Source organism: Mastomys coucha, unplaced genomic scaffold, assembly GCF_008632895.1.
Source record: "Mastomys coucha isolate ucsf_1 unplaced genomic scaffold, UCSF_Mcou_1 pScaffold21, whole genome shotgun sequence".
Taxonomy (NCBI): Eukaryota; Metazoa; Chordata; class Mammalia; order Rodentia; family Muridae; genus Mastomys; species Mastomys coucha.
In genome coordinates, this window is record NW_022196904.1 from 116,071,264 (window position 1) to 116,087,810 (window position 16,547).

At 45.8% G+C, this 16,547-nt stretch overlaps 1 protein-coding gene across 1 annotated transcript; it reads right to left on the reverse strand.

Moving 5' to 3' along the window:
• Positions 1-618: 618 nt before the first annotated feature.
• Kif22 (kinesin family member 22) lies at positions 619-14,427 on the reverse strand. Its single transcript, XM_031388368.1, has 14 exons — positions 14,310-14,427; positions 8,875-9,064; positions 7,167-7,294; positions 6,921-7,075; positions 6,512-6,721; positions 6,205-6,435; positions 5,917-6,070; positions 5,659-5,794; positions 3,892-4,060; positions 2,250-2,415; positions 1,780-1,841; positions 988-1,200; positions 849-908; positions 619-748 (listed from the first exon to the last, which is right to left on the reverse strand). Exons 1-14 carry the CDS (start codon positions 14,365-14,367, stop codon positions 686-688), a joined length of 1,995 nt encoding a protein of 664 aa, XP_031244228.1. The 5' UTR covers positions 14,368-14,427; the 3' UTR covers positions 619-685.
• Positions 14,428-16,547: the final 2,120 nt, after the last annotated feature.

A 16,547-nucleotide genomic window follows, 5' to 3' on the forward strand; every position in this document is an offset into this window, starting at 1 on the left:
GAGCGGAGCACACTGCGCGCCGGAGGGCGGGCGGGGGGCGCGAGGACACACAAGAGGCTGGAGCGGGCGCGAGCGCGAGCGCGCGCGGGGCCAGCGGGAGGGGGAGGTACAGGAGGGACTCTGGAGGGCGGAGGGACGGGGGAGCCACCCAGCAGCCCTCGTCGCCCCGAGCGCGAGACCCCCGAGACGGCTGCTGATTGGCTGGCGATGGTGCAGGTGGTGGGCGCGCGGGAGACTAGGCGGCTTCTCTTCCCCCACTTGAACGATTCCACCCCCCACTTCCCTCCGCCAGCAGCCGTTATTTCGCGCGCACGCGCACATAACATGGACGTCGTCGCCGAGCGGGAGAATGGGGAGCGCGCCGAGGGAGTTACGGCAGGGCGGGGCTAACTCGAAGCGCGCGCCCGCTTAACGGTCGCTGTGCTTAAGCTTTCGCGTCAGCTTTTTGATTCTTCTAGGCCACCGTCCCCTCCCCATTCCAGTGGTTTATTTACAATCTCGGTCTAGTTTGGGGGTTTCCCGAAGATGGCGCCTACATGGGTGTCCCGCAGCTGATTCTGACCCCCTGTGTAGTTATGGGCTCTCACCCCCGTCCTGTCCTCAAAAATCAGGCTCAAGCACGGAATAAAAACTGTATTTACACAACATGTCACTATACAAGGATTTTTAAAAGAAAAAGGTAGTGTCAAGAGCTGGTCGTCAAGAGGGACCCACTGTGCTGGCTGGCAGCCAAACTCAAGAGATTCGCCTGTAAAGAAGAGGAAAGTGCGTTAATGGAGCAGCCGAAGGTGGGCTGGGGAGGGGGTACAACATGCAGGCCGGTAGAGAAAGGGCAAAGGTGGTCTTACCTTCAGGAAAGACTCCACCTGCTTCCTAGAGATGCCTTCTACATATTCCAAGTCCTCCACCTAGTGGGACAGCAACAATAGCAAGGAAGTGGACAAAGCACCGGGGCACCCCACTGCACTTGTCTCCCCAGGTTGTTACCTCACTAAAGGGGCCATGGAGCTCCCTCCAGCCCACGATGAGCTGAGCCTTCTTCTGACCAATGCGATGCAGGCTGCGCAGTTCCCGAACTGAGCCTTTATTCAGCAGATCCAATAAATTTTTGCGCCCATTTGCCAGTAGCTCTGGGCTAATCTGTACCTTCCAGCAGTCTTCATCCTTTCCCACAGCTTCTGACTCATCTGATGGCTCCAGCTATGAGGTAACAGAAATGGCAGTAAAGGCCAGTGGATGACTGTGCCACGATCAGGTAAATACCCACCTCTCTGCAGCCTCTCCCCTCTGATCACTAATTTTGTTGTGCTTGTATAATTAGTAGCTCCTTTCTCAGTTGCTGTGAAGATTCAATGAGTGAAAGAGCCCACACACCAATCCTGACTGGGAGGAAGTACAATTCAGGGGTAGAGCACTTGCCTACCATGCTTGAGGTCTGGGGTTCAATGTCCAGTACAGGGAGAAAAAAGGAAAACAATCAAAAACCCCATGTGGGGAAAACAGCATCATGTCCTTACAATGGGGCAGTTCTACTAATGTTAATTTTGTGTGAAGAAAATTATATCTTTCATTCTATGTGAGAGCTTCTTAAACACTTGTCCATTTCTTAGAGGGCAGGGCCACATTAGATCCAGTCAGTAGCCAATCCAAACACAAGGGGCATCAAGAAGAAAAGAAACAGAGTGGTAGATATTTTCTATGAAACACATCCATACCTCAGCCCCCCACCACCACCAAAAAAAAAAAAGGTTCCCAGCTGGAAAATGGGGTGGGGCTCACCTTCCTTTTGTGGCTTTTCTTCAGGAGGTGGATCTTGTTTGAGGACTCTGCCTGATTCTGAACTGAAAGGAGTTTGGAACTGGTCATAGGCACAGGACACCTCCTTTCCTCCCCCCTCCTAGCAACCATTTGCTTCCCCCATTCCTGATTTCCCTAACTCCTTCCAACCAACCATTTTGTGTTTCTTTCAATATGACTTTTTTTTCCTTTTTCCTTTTTTTTTTTTTTTTTTTTTTTTTTTTTTTTTTTTAGGCAAGGTCTCACTCTATAAGGCTAACCTAGATCTCATAGTAATCCTCCTGCCTCACCCTCCTGAGTGGCACCATATCCACTATCTACAACACCCTAGGACAAGCATCCAGGGCTGCTTCAGATCCAGTGGGAGGATGAGTGACATGAGAATAGCTGTTCTTTACGTCTCTTCCTTTTTGAGATAGCTGCTTCTTCCCGGACCCTGGAACTAAACTTACTCCGTTGCAGGGGCATCACTATAGCCTTTTTCAGGGGCTTTGCCACGGAGCCACCACAAGAGGGTGGGGGCTGGAGAACTGTGGGAATGTTCTCTTTTTCCCTTGGATCCAGTGCCTCCTGGGCCAGCACCTTGGCTTCCAGTTCTTTTTGCTTCATCTTAAGCCTCTGTTGGAAAGAATCATGGGGAGATGTGATTTAGCTCCAGGCCCAAAGCAGTGGGTTAGGAAGGTGAGCGGGTAGAGCTCTGAGGTCCAAGAGGACAGAGGTGGGATAAGACAGAATTCAAAATAACTAAGGGAGGTCTAGTGATCAGAGGGCTACCTAGAGACAGAATGAGTCTTTAAGCAAGGTATTCAATGTGAGGAGGTTTTGTTTTGGCCTTTCGAGACAAGCTATAAAACCCACTCTATGACCATGCTATAAAACTCACTCTATGGACCATGCACTGGCTTCAAACAGAGATCTACCTGTCTCTGCCTTCAGAGTATTAGAATTAAAGGTGTGCACCACCACCTCTCTGAATGTGAGGAGGTTTTATGAAATACATTTCTTAAAGATTTTTGTTTTGATTATGTATACAGCGTTATGCCTGCATAGGCACCAAATCTCATTACAGACGGTTATGAGCCATTAAGCAGTTGCTGGGAATTGTACTTAGGGCCTCTGGAAGAACAACCGGTGTTCTTAACCTTTGAGGTATCTCTCTAGCCCTAGATTTTTTTTAAGATAAGGTTTCACTATGTAGCCACAGCTGGCCTAGAACTTACTATGTAGATTGAGGCAACCTTGAATTCACAAAAAGATAGCTGCCTGCCTGCTTAGGCAGGTTATATATCTTTATTTATACATGTGGGTGTTTTGCCTGCATGGATGTCTGTGCACTATGTGCCTGGTGCCCTTGTAGGTCAGAAGACAGTGTTGGGTCCCCTGGAAATGCAGTTATAGGCAATCGTGAACTGCCATGTAGTTGCTAGAAATCGAGTCAGTGTTCTTAACTGCTGGGTCATGTCTCTAGTCTGGCAATATATTTACCATTTTGTATATGTATGCATGTCTGTGTGTGCACCCAAAGACCTCAGAGAGATGCCAGCACCCCGAAGCTGGATGTTGTTGCCCCATGTGGGTGCTAGCAACTGAACTAGGGTCCTCTGCCAGAACAACATGGGCTCTTAACCACTAAGCTATTTCTCGACACTCAGATAATGTTTTTTTAATTTGGATTTCTTCCCCCTGTTATCTGATTTCAGTTGTTTCTTAGGCTTCAGTCACGTTAAGTGTATTCAAGCAGGGGTTAGAGAGATGGCTCAGTAGCTAAGTAGGTACATGGTCTGTTCCAGAGTCCACCAATATGGCAGCTCATAACTGTCTCTTAACTCTAGACCCAGGGTATCTGACACCCTCTTCTGACCTCTGTGGACATTGCACACATGTGGTTCATAGTCATAAAAGACAGTATAAAACCCATATACATGAAAATAAATCTTAAATACCAAACAAGCAATATTCAAACAGAAGACAGAAAACGTCCAGAACTAGATGAAAGCCGAATTCTAGATCAGCATATATCCTTTCCTGTCTGAAGATACTAGGAATGCTTCTTAAAGCTGGTTGGAATATTCAGCCACCTTCCCCAACATTTACCTCAATCTCCAAGTTCTTTTCTTCCACTGTCTTCATGAGCACCATTCGCTCTCTCTTTGGGGTATTCAGTAGAGGTGTTCCTTGGGTCCCCTGGCAACCCAGCAAACGTTCCATACTCAGAAGGTTCTCCAACATGGCTGGATCCATATTGCTTAGCTTCTGTAAGAGGCTGAGTTGAAAAAACGGTTACCTTCTCTCTCCTCACCTCCAGCAGCAGGACTACCTTTGTCACACCTGAACTGAGTTTATCTGTTTCAGGATCCTGATGGGAACTCTTTAAGCAGTTATCTAGTCTCTAACTATAGTGTCTTTTTCAGTTGAAGTAAACTCTCAGGGATACTGGAATATCAGATAAGCTGTTAATATGCACTGGATGCCACACGTTAGGGACCTACAATACTACCCTGTCCAGGAGGTTCTTGTGATAGGGAGAAAGGGAGGGGGCGCTGGGAAGATAACTCAGCAGCTAAAGCTCGTGCCACTAAACAAGGGGCTTGGAAGCTGGATCCTTAGAGCCCATAATAAATGCCAAGTGGGTGTGGCAGCCTGCCTATTATTCCAGCCTCAGAGGGCTGCCCCAAGCAAGCAAGCAGGCTAGGGATAGTAGGCTCAGCAGGGAGTTCTGGGTTTTATTAAGACCTCACCTCAGTGACTAAGGTACAAGAGTGACTGACGCAGAGACTCAGCTTCAACCTCAAGCATCCATATGCATATGCACACATACACATTTATACCACAAACATTGGGAAGCAAGTAGGGGAAGCTTCCCAAAGTAGTCCTCATGAGCAGGAAAGCTACTAAAGACCTAAAAATGAGGAGAAGCCTTTATCCAGTGGGCTGTATACAGAAGAGCCTTGTTCTCCAGCAGAGTCCTATCTAACTAAGCACAGTAATTCCTATCAGTCATACATCTTTCTGCCTAGAACCTTCACCTCACCTTTGATGGAAGTTGTTTTTTTAAAGTGAAAATGTCACTTTTCCAATAATGCCCAGTGAGATTTTGCTACACTGAACAAGCTCCTCAAAGCTGCAGGCCATGTCCTGTTCTCTGTGCCTCAGCCTTAGGAGAGCAGCACAAGAAGTGTAGAGCAAACAGTAAAAATAACTTTTCCTGGCTTTCACAGAACAAGCCATTCTTTTCTGGAGAGTAGGGTAGGGAGCAGTTTAGAGACAGGGTTTCTCTATGTAGCTCTGGCTGTTCTAGAACTTGCTTTGTAGACTAAGCTGGCCTCAAACTCAGATCCACTTGCCTCTGCCTCCCAAGTGCTGGATTAAAGATGTGCACCACCACTGCTGGGCACCTTTCTTTTCTGTATGAGCTTCCTGGCTTTAAAAACTTAGGTTCTGGGGCTGGTGAGATGGCTCAGTGGGTAAGAGCACTGACTGCTTTACCGAAGGTCCTGAGTTCAAATCCCAGCAACCACATGGTGGCGCACAACCATCCATAATGAGGTCTGACGCCCTCTTCTGGTGCATCTGAAAACAGCTACAGTGTACTTACATATAAAAATAAATAAATCTTTAAAAAAAAAAAAAAGACTGGAAAACAATTAAAAAAAAAAACTTAGGTTCTCCATCTCCTAACAATGAATCCTCAAGGTCAGGGTTTAAGCTTGCTATGCCCCACCTAAGCTTGCCTTTGTCCAGAGTGCCAATTTGGTTGGTTGGCCCTTTGGTGAGTTTAGATGAATACCTTTTGACAGGCTAAACTGAACCCATTGTTTCCTACAGCTATTTTAGATTCTACGGGGAAGGCCTGACTCTCACCTTAGTTTCTGGGAGGCAGATGCTGGAGCTGCTGTAGACTCAGGGCTCCTACTTGATTCTTCTTCAGGGCTTTTGGCTTTCTTTGCCTCTGATGGGCCTAGCAGTTCTTTCTGAGACAGCTTAACAGGTGCCAAGGCTGAAAAGATTAATGAGATATTAAGACGACTCAGAGTGGTCGGCTTCAGTGCTAGTGCTTGGTGGTTTTGGCAAACTCCCCAACTGTCCTGACATTCCACCTCTGTCTTCCCTGGTCCTCACCATGAGGCTGTAGACTCTCATTGATGAAAGGCCGGTTGATCACTTCCTTGGACCTAGCAGTGAAGTTCAATGCTGAGATTGTATCCTGGTAAAAGCGTCTTTCAGGAGCAATGTTGGCAATGAGGATGCTATGAGCTGAGCCTCCCAGAGAGTCCTGAGGAGTGAGAATTAGAGTATGGGTCAGACTCCTATTCCTGTTTCTTGACAACGAGACGCTCCCTACCCTAACCAGCAGGCCTAAGAGCCGCTTTCTCCTGTCCCTTTTGACTCAACATGGGTGGACATGACCTGCAACAGACGAGTGAGCTTGCTGTCCCGATATGGTATACGAGGGAGGCCCTGGTTTAATGCATCCACCACTTTGCCCAATACAAAGATGGAGGTGTTGATGGCTCCACTCTCTTTGAGCCGAATGCCCTGGTTGCCTGTGCGACGGTTGTCCTCTGAACCAGCCAAATCAATAAGGTAGAGTTTTCCTTCCCGCTGGCAAAATGGAGCCAAACGTTCACGCTGCTCTACCTAAGGGAAGAACAAGAGACCCAGACTCAGTCCACATTTCAGGGGCTTCCCAGGCCTTTCTGCCAGTGGGCCTTACCTTCACCAAGAGCACTGCATGGCTACGGGAAGAGCGCTGGTTAAGCCGGGTAGCTCCTACAACTCGATTTCTACTGGCTGGAAGGAAGTGCTGCTCGAAGTCAGAGAAGCTAGTGATGGGCTTCTGTGTGAGGCCTGGAATCAGGATGTTCCCTCGACAGTCTTCTCGGATCATTAGGTCTCCTGATGCAGGATCCAGGAGGTCTAATACCTATTGCAGCAGTGAGAGGAAGCCCATTTCTCCCTGACCAGGGTGCCTGTTTTGTGGGGATTAGGATCCTTTTCTCTGTTGGGTTGTTAGGGTTCTTCCATTTGCTACCCAACCCTGTCTGTCTAGGCTTCACCACACCTCTTTACTAGAGGAGAGCTTCATGTTCATTCTAGAAGGCCCTGTTACTTTGCCACCTCACCTTTTCCTGGTAGATCTCTAAATAGGACATAGCAACAGAAATGTCCCATGGCTGGCCCTCAGCACTCTCTTCCCTTGCTAGTTGGAGGAGGTCCATGAGAGCCCGAGGAATCACTCCAGGCTGTTCTGGGCTGCCCAGCATTGTGTGTGTCTTCCCTGGGGAAAGAGCAGAGAAAGGTATGAAGTTCCCCCCTCAATTTTCCTAGCTCTTCCTCATGCATAGTTAGTTCTCTCCTGCCTCTCTCACCTGCCCCAGTAGGCCCATAGGCAAGTACACTGGCATTCTGCCCTTCCAGCAAGTGCTTTAGGATGGGCTGTACTGAACCTACATAGACTTCCCGCTGAGTGCTCTTCTCTCCATAAAAGGCATCAACCCTGTAGGCAGAAAAAAAGAGATTAGTGGGATGACCTGTTGACTCCCTCACCTAGGTGATGCTGGCTCTAAAGGCTCTATCCCACTTTTTTGACAAAGACCTTGAAAGTGTCTCTGAAAAATCTACCATATCCAGTCATTGTACTGATGTTAGGGAAACAAATTAATCTCACATCGCAATTTGGTTGGCCAGATACCCATATTCTGCACTGATTCAGGAGACAAAGACAAGAACATGTTATAAGGAATAAATGATTCTGCTGGCAGAAGGAAGTGTTGCCAAGCAGGGCACAGAAACAAGACGCAGTGTTTTGTGGAGGTAAGCTGAAGCTTAGGAAGTAAGTCCTGAGACTGACATAAACGACTGCCTCCCCCAAGCATAAAAACCAGGACTCCTGAGAGTTGCTCTCAGAGCAGCTGAGCAGTCTGGAGATAGAAGACAGCTGAGCTGCCTGAAGAGGCTCACTCCCTGCAGGCTATGCAGAGTGCTCCAGGACTCCATCTTTGTGAGCTGTCACCTATGCTGGGGTGGGTTTTGTTGAGACAGCTTTCTTTGAGTCATTTCTGTGCCTATAAACCTATATTCCTGTAAGTAACCCAAATAAAACATATTGGTTCACCAAGTTGGATACTGGTGGTATCTTTACTTAGGTCTCTGGGTGATTCCCGCCCTGTGGTCAGCAGACATTTGTCTATATCTCCCCAGTAATGTGTCACACAACATGGTGTAAAAGGTCTTTCCAATACTTTTCTTGAGGTAGCAATGTAACAGGGTAGATAAAAGGTTGGCCTAGTGATTCAATGTTGCTGACAAGAGAAAGCTGGGAAGGAACAGAAGCCTAATTATTAAGGGATTAGCACTGCCGTAAACTAACTTTCTATAAAGAAGCAAACAATAAATATTTTAGGTTTTGTGAACATGTGAACATGACTGCTTAATTCTAAGGCTAGCTAAGCAGCTATTGTTATGTAAACAAGTGATAAAACTGTATTTACAGAAAAGTCTACAGTGCTGGGCATGTCAGCATAGCACCTGGGATCTCAGCACTGAGGAGGTAAGACAAGAGAATCAGCAGTTCAAGGCCAGCCTGGACTTTATGAGACCTTGTTTCAAAAGAACAAAATCCAAACAAACAAACAAAAAAAACCAAAGCAACCAAATGGAAGACTTAGATCTGACCTGCACGCAGCCTGTGGTCTACAGCCCTCTAGGCCAGACTAACAGGCCAAGTGTAAGTCTCTTGTAGTTTCCCTCTTGTATGCCATTCCCAAATCTACATGGTCTTCTCTGGCTGGCTGCCAGGTCTGCTTTCCTACCCTTCCCCTGCATTTTCTAGAACCTATTTGGAGCTACACATGCTCCTTCCTCCCTTTGTCCCAATTTGCAAGACTGATACCCAGTTCAACTTCTAGTCTTTCTCCACAGTATTCACCTCACACCATTAACATCTAAACAACCAAAGGAAGGGTTGAGAATAAAGCTTTGCCTAGCAAGGAACAGGATCCTGAGAGACAGATCTCAGAAACTCTGTGAAAGTAACAAAATGGACAGGCCTAGATGGAGGAGCAGCCTGAACCTTACTGATATTTGAGAGTCTCCGATTTCCTCCAGTTAGCCACTTCAAGAGAGCAGCTGTCTATGGCTCGCACACAGGGGGGCTCCTTCTCTTCTGTCTCTCCATCCATAAATGGGCGCAGTCGCACAGCCACCCTTACACGAGCTAGAGATGGTCGCCGGCTAAGCCTTCCTTTGCTTACACAGCGGCCAGGTCCTAGAAGAGAACAGTTTTAGGTGTTTAAATTTGGAGAAACACAGAGAAATGGGAATCAACTTTGCTAGAAGGTCCGGGGTTGCCTCTTACTTAAGGGGAAGCTCTTTTCAACATTGTTGTTGTGATGGTTTGAATATGGTTGACCTGGAGAGTGGCACTATTAGGAGGTGTGACCATGTTGGAGTAGGTGTGTCACTGGGTGTGGGCACCCTCATTCCTAGCTGCCTGCAAATGAAGATGTAGAACTCTCAGCTCCTGCACCATGCCTGCTTGGATGCTGCCATGTTCCTGCCTTGATCATAATGGACTGAACCTCTGAACCTGTAAGCCAGCCCCAGTTTAATGTCATCCTTATAAGAGTTGCCTTGGTCATGGTGTCTGTTGTTATATATAAGGCAAGTCTTTTTTTTTTTTTTTTAAGATTTATTTATTTTATGTATGTGAATACACTGCTTCAGAAACACCAGAAGAGGGCATCATTACAAATGGTTGTGAGCCACCATGTGGTTGCTGGGAATTGAACTCAGAATCTCTGGAAGAGCAGTCAGTGCTCTTAACCACTGCGCCATCTCTCCAGCCCCGTAAGGCAAGTCTTATAAGGACAACATTTAATGGGGGCTGGCTTACAGGTTTAGTCCATTATCATCAAGGCAGGAGCATGGCAGCATCCAGGCAGATGTGGGGCTGGAGGAGCTGAGAGTTTCACCTCTGGTTCTGAAGGCAGCAAGCAGAAGACTAGCTTCCAGGAAGCAAAGCCCCACTCCCATAGTGACACACCCACTCACACCTCCACATAGTGCCAGTCCCTGGGCCAACCATATACAAACCATCACAGTTGTGCTATGGGTTTCCCTCAAGGTAAGCTAGTTTCTTCTCTGCTCTCTAAGTAGGGTAGGTGGACACAAGACACAAAGAGGAATTCTCCAACTGTGATTCATACATAAGTAGCACGGAAGACTTTGTTCAAATCTGTGAACAGCATGAGTCTCTGAATGAATCTGAGCTTGTCTTTCTAACAAGGGTTCAGATAGTGCTGGGCCCCACTGAACTGCTAAAGGCTTAACCTCTCTCTGTCTCTCTCTGTCTCTCTCTCTCTCTCTTCTTCTAAGACTTTACATTGGACATTGACAAAACCAAGAGAGGGCTGGAGAGATGGCTCAGTTGTTACGAGTACTTGTTTCTTGTGCAGAGAACCCAGGTTAGGTTCATAGTAACCACCCAGAGGCCAGGCCAGGAGAATTGTCTTGAGTTTGAGGCCAAAATCCTTTTTCTGGCCTCTATGGGCACCCCGCCCCCCTATGTACATGTACACACACACACATACACACAACCCTATAAAAAAGGGAAAGTCATGAGTTTTACTGAAATGACTTGTTGATCATCTAGTTAAATACTAAAGACAAAGAAGACAAAAGTACAGACGTGTAACTCTTTTTTTTTTTTTTTTTTTGGCTTTTTTTCGAGACAGGATTTCTCTGAGTAGCCCTGATTGTCCTGGAACTCACTCTGTAGACCAGGCTGGCCTCTAACTCAGAAATCCACCTGCCTCTGCCTCCCAAGTGCTGGGATCAAAAACGTGCACCACCACCGCCCAGCCAGACGTGTAACTCTTATCTGACAAACTCTATTTCTTTCCAGTAATTCAGTCATAGGAAAAAAAATTCCAAATTATTTTTTATTGTCAAAAAACAAAAGATTTTTAAAACCCTCTATTTTTAAAAATTTTTATTTTTCATTTATAATATATGTATGTTTGAATGAATGCATGCCCCACCTATGGAGGTGCCCACTAAGGCCAGAATTGAGTGTTGGATCCTCTGGAGCTAGAGGTCTAGAAGATTGTGAACAGCCCAATGCAGGTGCTCAGAACCAACAGAGGTTCTTTGGAAAACAGCAAGAGACCTTATAGACGAGCCTTCCTCCAGCCCCAAGCCTCTATTTACAGTAGGTTAAAAAAAAAGGTCTCTGGAGCTGGAGAGATGGCTCAGTGGTTAAGAGCACTGACTGCTCTTCCAGAGGTCCTGAGTTCAATTCCCAGCAACCACATGGTGGCTCACAACCATCTGTGATGGGATCTGATGTGTCTTCTGCTGTGTCTGAAGACAGTGACAGTGTACTCACATACATAAAATAAACAAATAAATCTTTAAAAAAAAAAGATCTCCCAAGGTAAAAAATAATCTCTTATCTTGGAAAGTATCGTATCATAACAATGTTCAAAGAGATTCAAGCCTGGATCTCTTTATTCTAAAATTATGTTTTGTTTGGGTTTTTGAAATCATAAGGGGCCTCTATACTGCTAGATCCAGTAGGCACTCAGTCCCTCAGTCTGAATCCTGACTTTCTAGAGGAATTCAAAATTCAGCACTCTTATGAGACATTGTTTCCCAGCCATCCATTTCCCTTTTCCTGATTATTCATTAGTTTAACAGTCTTAATTAAATGTTTTCTCTGTGTTCCATCCTTTGTCAACTTTTGAATTATTAGCATTTTGAGTTGTACAGTTATCTGTTTCGAGGCTGTCACTCTGCAGACTGTTCAACAGAGACCCACTAAACCCCAAAGCGCTCTCCTTATTCAGCTCCAAGTTGTAATGAGCAAAATGTCTCCAGACACTTCCACATGCTCACTGGGGTACCAATGTTGTCCCTAGGTGAGACAGCTCAGATTCACTTCACAGGCACAGGCACCTGCTCTCTTGGCACCAATTATCTTTTGTTCCTTTTAAAAATATCATCTTCAAGCTGATGACTCCTCTCTACCACCTTCATATTAAAGAGCTGCCTGACTGGCAAATCTCCCTTCCAAGCTTCCTTCTCAGTCGAGCACATGCCTCCATAAGAACAAGCTGTAGAACATTTTCTTAACTAGTGAGTGATGCCATCCTGGGGTCTTATAAGAAAGCAGGCTGAGCAAACCATGATGCATAGCCAGTAAACAGCATTCCTCCATGGCCCCTGCGTCAGCTCCTGAGTATAGGTTGCAACCCTGCTTGTGCTCCTGTTCTGACTTCCTTCAGTGATGGATTAAAATGTAAAAGTGTAAGCCACATAACCTTGCTTTTGATCACTGTGTTTCATCACAGCAATGATAACCCTAAGAGAACCTCATATGTCCTTGATGCCCGTGTAAGCCAAAAGAGGGCATCAGATCCTCCAAAACTGGAGTTACAGTTGGTTGTGAGCCACCATATGGGTCCTGGGAATCCAACTAGGATTCTCTGGAAGAACATCCAATTTTCTTAGCTGCTGAGCCATCTCTCTAGCCTTGGCTCTATCTTTTTAATATTTGTTTTTGTTCTTTGAGAAAGGCTGGCCCTGAGCTCCCAATCCACCTATCTTGGTCTTCTGCGTGTGAGGATCACACTAGTGGTAGGTTTTAACTCTTCTGTTTGTGCACACCCACACCCATGTGTGAATGCATGTGGGCATGGAGGCCAAGATCAAACCCTAGTGTTCCTCAACAGATGAAACTATGTCTTCACGCTTCCATGACAAGTATTTTATCAGGCTATGCTATCCGCCCAGCCCACTCCTCTCTATTATAAAGAGAAAAATCAATCGCCATAATATTTTTGGCTTCCTTTATAGCTAAATAGCGCTTGTTTTTTTTATTTTTTTTTTGATATTTTAAGGTTGAGTAAAAGTCAACCCAATCTTCGAACCTACTTTAACTACCATTTTCACTATCTTTTTATGTATGTGTTTTGCCTGCCTGCATGAAGATCCAGTAGGCACTCAGTCCCTCAGTCTGCATTCTATCTGACTTCCTAATGAATTCAAAATTTAGCACAAAAGTGCAGAATTTTGGTATGTGCACCATGTCTAAGCCTGGTGAACTTCACCCTGTTACTGGAACTACAGACAACTGAACCCCAGCTCCTCTTCCTCTTCTTCCTCCTCCTCCTCCTTACTCTTCTCTCTCTCTCTCTCTCTCTCCTCTCTCTTTCTCCTGGAACTCACTTTGTAGACCAGGCTGGCTTTGAACTCAGAGATCCACCTGCCTCTGCCTCTTGAGTCCTGGGATTAAAAGTGTGTACCACCACTGGGCTTCCAGCTATCATTTTCCTAATAAAGAATCCTCAAAATACCCAAAAGTTTGTTTCAGATTCTACACTACAAGTTTATGCCTATCTACCAATGTATTTCATCATATTACATTTGTTTATGAGACTATTAGAAAATGATTGTAACCTCTCGGAAAGGGGCAATAGACATTCAGAACTTTAACGTTTACTACATACCAAACACAGTCTCAGTCTGTATTCGGACATAACTGTCAAGGGCAGAGGCATTACAATGTAACTACCTGAGTGTGAATCCAGACTCCCAATATCTACTAGTTGTGTTATTTTGAAGAAACTTTTTACCCCATTTATGCCTGCTGCCTCTTATCAAAAAACAAGTACAGGGGACTGGTGAGCCTTAGAAATTAAGAGTGCCTACTATTTTTCTAGGAGTTCTGAGTTTGGTTCCCAAGGTTCACATCTGATGGCTCACAATTGCCAGTAACTCCAGCTTTAGAGGATCCAACACTCGTCTGGCTTCTGCGGAGATCCACACATAGGTGGCACACACTGATAAAAATAAAGCTTTTTCTTAAAGACAGGGCGTTAATAGCAATGACCTCAGAGCTCTGTACAAACATTAAACGGTTCATCGAAAAATGCCTGCAGCACTGCCTGGGCCAGACATTCTCCTAAAAAGGTCTGCCTCCCCCAAAGCCAAACAAACGGGCCAGATTTCGGCCTAAAGAAAGAGGAAGGACACACATACGCAAATCGTCTTAGGAAAGATATTTGAATCTCCTGGCAGCCTTCTCAACATGAAGAAAACATCCAGTCCCAAGGCTAGAGGGAAAGGATTTTCCTTTGCCATGTGATCTCACACAAGCCGCTGAGAACAAGCCTTCAGTTGGAGTGGGATCTCTGGACAGACAGACAGACACTGCGTCTCTTCACTGCTCAGTCTTTACAGACGGGAGGCTGCCCGGCTTTACAGATGACACTAATTGCAGCGCACACATTAGCACGCAGGCTCTAGACAGGAGCTGGAGCCCCGACAGGGTCTCAACCCGGTCCACACCGCCGAAGGCAGCGAAGAGAGGACAGGGTGCTGTGGCGCCCACCCCACGCCCGCCAGCCAGCGTTCCCTCGCCCTTCCGCCCCGCGCCGCCTGGATTTTCCGGGACAACCGCTACACCATAAGTCTCACACAGTGGTGCTCTCTCCTCCCGGCCCGCGTACCTGAGGTGGCCGACGCCATCTTCCGTCGCTGCAGCCGTATCTTAGCCCTAACGCTCATAGCCCTCCCTTCTTCGGCCCGCTTCCCTCTTTTGAATTGAGGGCACCGCCTCCCTCTCAGATTCGACCAATCACGGCTACTTGCTACCGGAAGTTTCTGTTCTAACTCCCCGGGATTCGGCTGTTTCGGGCTCGCTTCCGGTCTCGCAAGCAAAACTTCCCAGGGCCTGGAGTCTGTCACTCACTAAAAGTCACTAAATGTCACCTGAGGTCCCTGCACTTTCAGGCTTTTGAATTTCCAGGTTGGAATTGGCAAAGTGCAGACTTTCGCTCTACTTTCCCTTTTTAAGTACGAATCTGAAAGCATTTGATTTATTCTATATTCAAAGTTCCCAGCTCTGAATACAGAGCGGACAGAATCTCTTTGTCGCCTTGGCTGTCCTAATGTGACAAGGCTATCCTGATGTGACAAAGTTTCTCTTTGAACTTGACCCCCGCTCCCCCCTTTTTTTTTTAATGTGGGAAAGTTCCCAACCCTGTTCTAGAATCTTGGGATGAAAAGCTCCCAGCTAATTGCATGTAAACTGCTTGCTTTCCTTATTGCCAACCAGGATGTAGTTTTTCTGTGCTCTTTCCCTTTAAAAGCTTCTGTAAAATGCAGTTGAAACTGCTTTGTGATGAGTTTCTTTCCAGGATTTCGCTGGCGACTTAATACAGATTGTCAAATGGAACTTTAGTCACGGGGAGTGGTCTTTGGGTCTGTATCTAGCAACACTGAAACTCACTATGTAGACCAGGCTGGCCTTGAACTCACAAAGATCTGCGAGCCTCTGTCCTGGGAGCTGCAACATGAAGGACAACAGTGAGACAGAGTATCTTTTTTTTTTTTTTTTTTTTTTTTTTTTTTTTTTTTTTTTTTTTTTTTTTTTTTGGTTTTTCGAGACAGGGTTTCTCTGTGTAGCCCTGGCTGTCCTGAAACTCACTCTGTAGACCAGGCTGGCCTCTAATTCAGAAATCTACCTGCCTCTGCCTCCCAAGTGCTGGGATTAAAGGCGTGTGCCACCACCGCCTGGCGATACAGAGTATCTTAATTGTAGCCCTGGCTGTCCCAGAACTATGTAGAATAAACTGGACTCAAATTCACAGAGACCTATCTGTCTCTGCCTTCCTATTGCTCAGATTAAAGACAGGAATCAAAATTGTGTGCCACTCCAACCAGCTAAATTCAAAGATATTGATTAGCACAATTTACAATTCTAGAATGAGACCACACTTCACGCAATCAAGAACTGATTGGTCACAGTCTAGCGACTTAGGGTTAACTTCATTGCCAGGGAAATGGAAACTGGGCTGTTTGACGTTTTGGTTATTACTTCTGAATTCTTAGAAGGAAACTTTCAATTGATGATGCACCATGCTGAATTTTTTGTTGTTGCTATTTATTTATTTACTTACTTACTTATAGACAGGGTCTCTCTAGGTTGCCCTGGTTGTCCTCAAACTTACTATGTAGATCAGGCTAGCCTTGAAATTTACTGAAGGCCAAGCACACAAAGAGATAGACTCATCAGATGGGGAGGGGGCCCAGAGTTGGTGTCCCTAAGAACTGACTTTTTGTCTGGCATTCTAGAATCAGGCATGCTGCAAATGTTTTCTCATTTCCCAGTCACTCCTAAATCAACTACAGCTTAGCTTCAGCTTTCTGAAACTCCCAGGAACTCTGTCTCAATTAATGATGTTCTGGTAGCTAAGGTTGGAGAACTGAGTTCTTCATCCTGCTTGGTATCAGCCGCTCCATTAAATGTTTTCTCCTGTTCCACACACCATTCCTCATTCCATTACCTCTCAAAGCCTCCACTCTCCTCTTACTGGAACCAGACAGCAAGTGTTGGCATTCTCAAGCACTACTACAGCCTTCATTTTACTTTGCATGTACATAATTTCCCATCGCTGGAATGTCATTATTTATACACTAATAATTCATTAATCTATCCTAGCTTTGGTCCTAAATCCAGGCTTTTGTAACAATGTGCATGAACTTGGAGATTATGCTCAATGAAAAAAGTCAGGCAAAAAAAGGGACAAAAAGTACATCATTTCATTAACATGTGGAGTCTAAAAATGTTGGATTCATGGGAGTAGAAAATAGAATGAAGGTTCTCAGAGACTAAAGGAGGGGGTGGCTGAGGAGAGAACAGATGCTGACAGGAGGGAAATGAGAGCCCTAGTACCGGAACAGTT

Excerpts from the sequence above, each read along its gene's own strand:
- Kif22 (XM_031388368.1), bottom strand. The coding sequence starts at position 14,367 with ATGAGCGTTAGGGCTAAGATACGGCTGCAGCGACGGAAGATGGCGTCG. Across the intron at positions 9,065-14,309 it reads GATGGCGTCGGCCACCTCAG|GACCTGGCCGCTGTGTAAGC; the intron begins GTACGCGGGCCG and ends GTTCTCTTCTAG. Across the intron at positions 5,795-5,916 it reads TGAGAGTCTACAGCCTCATG|CCTTGGCACCTGTTAAGCTG; the intron begins GTGAGGACCAGG and ends TAATCTTTTCAG.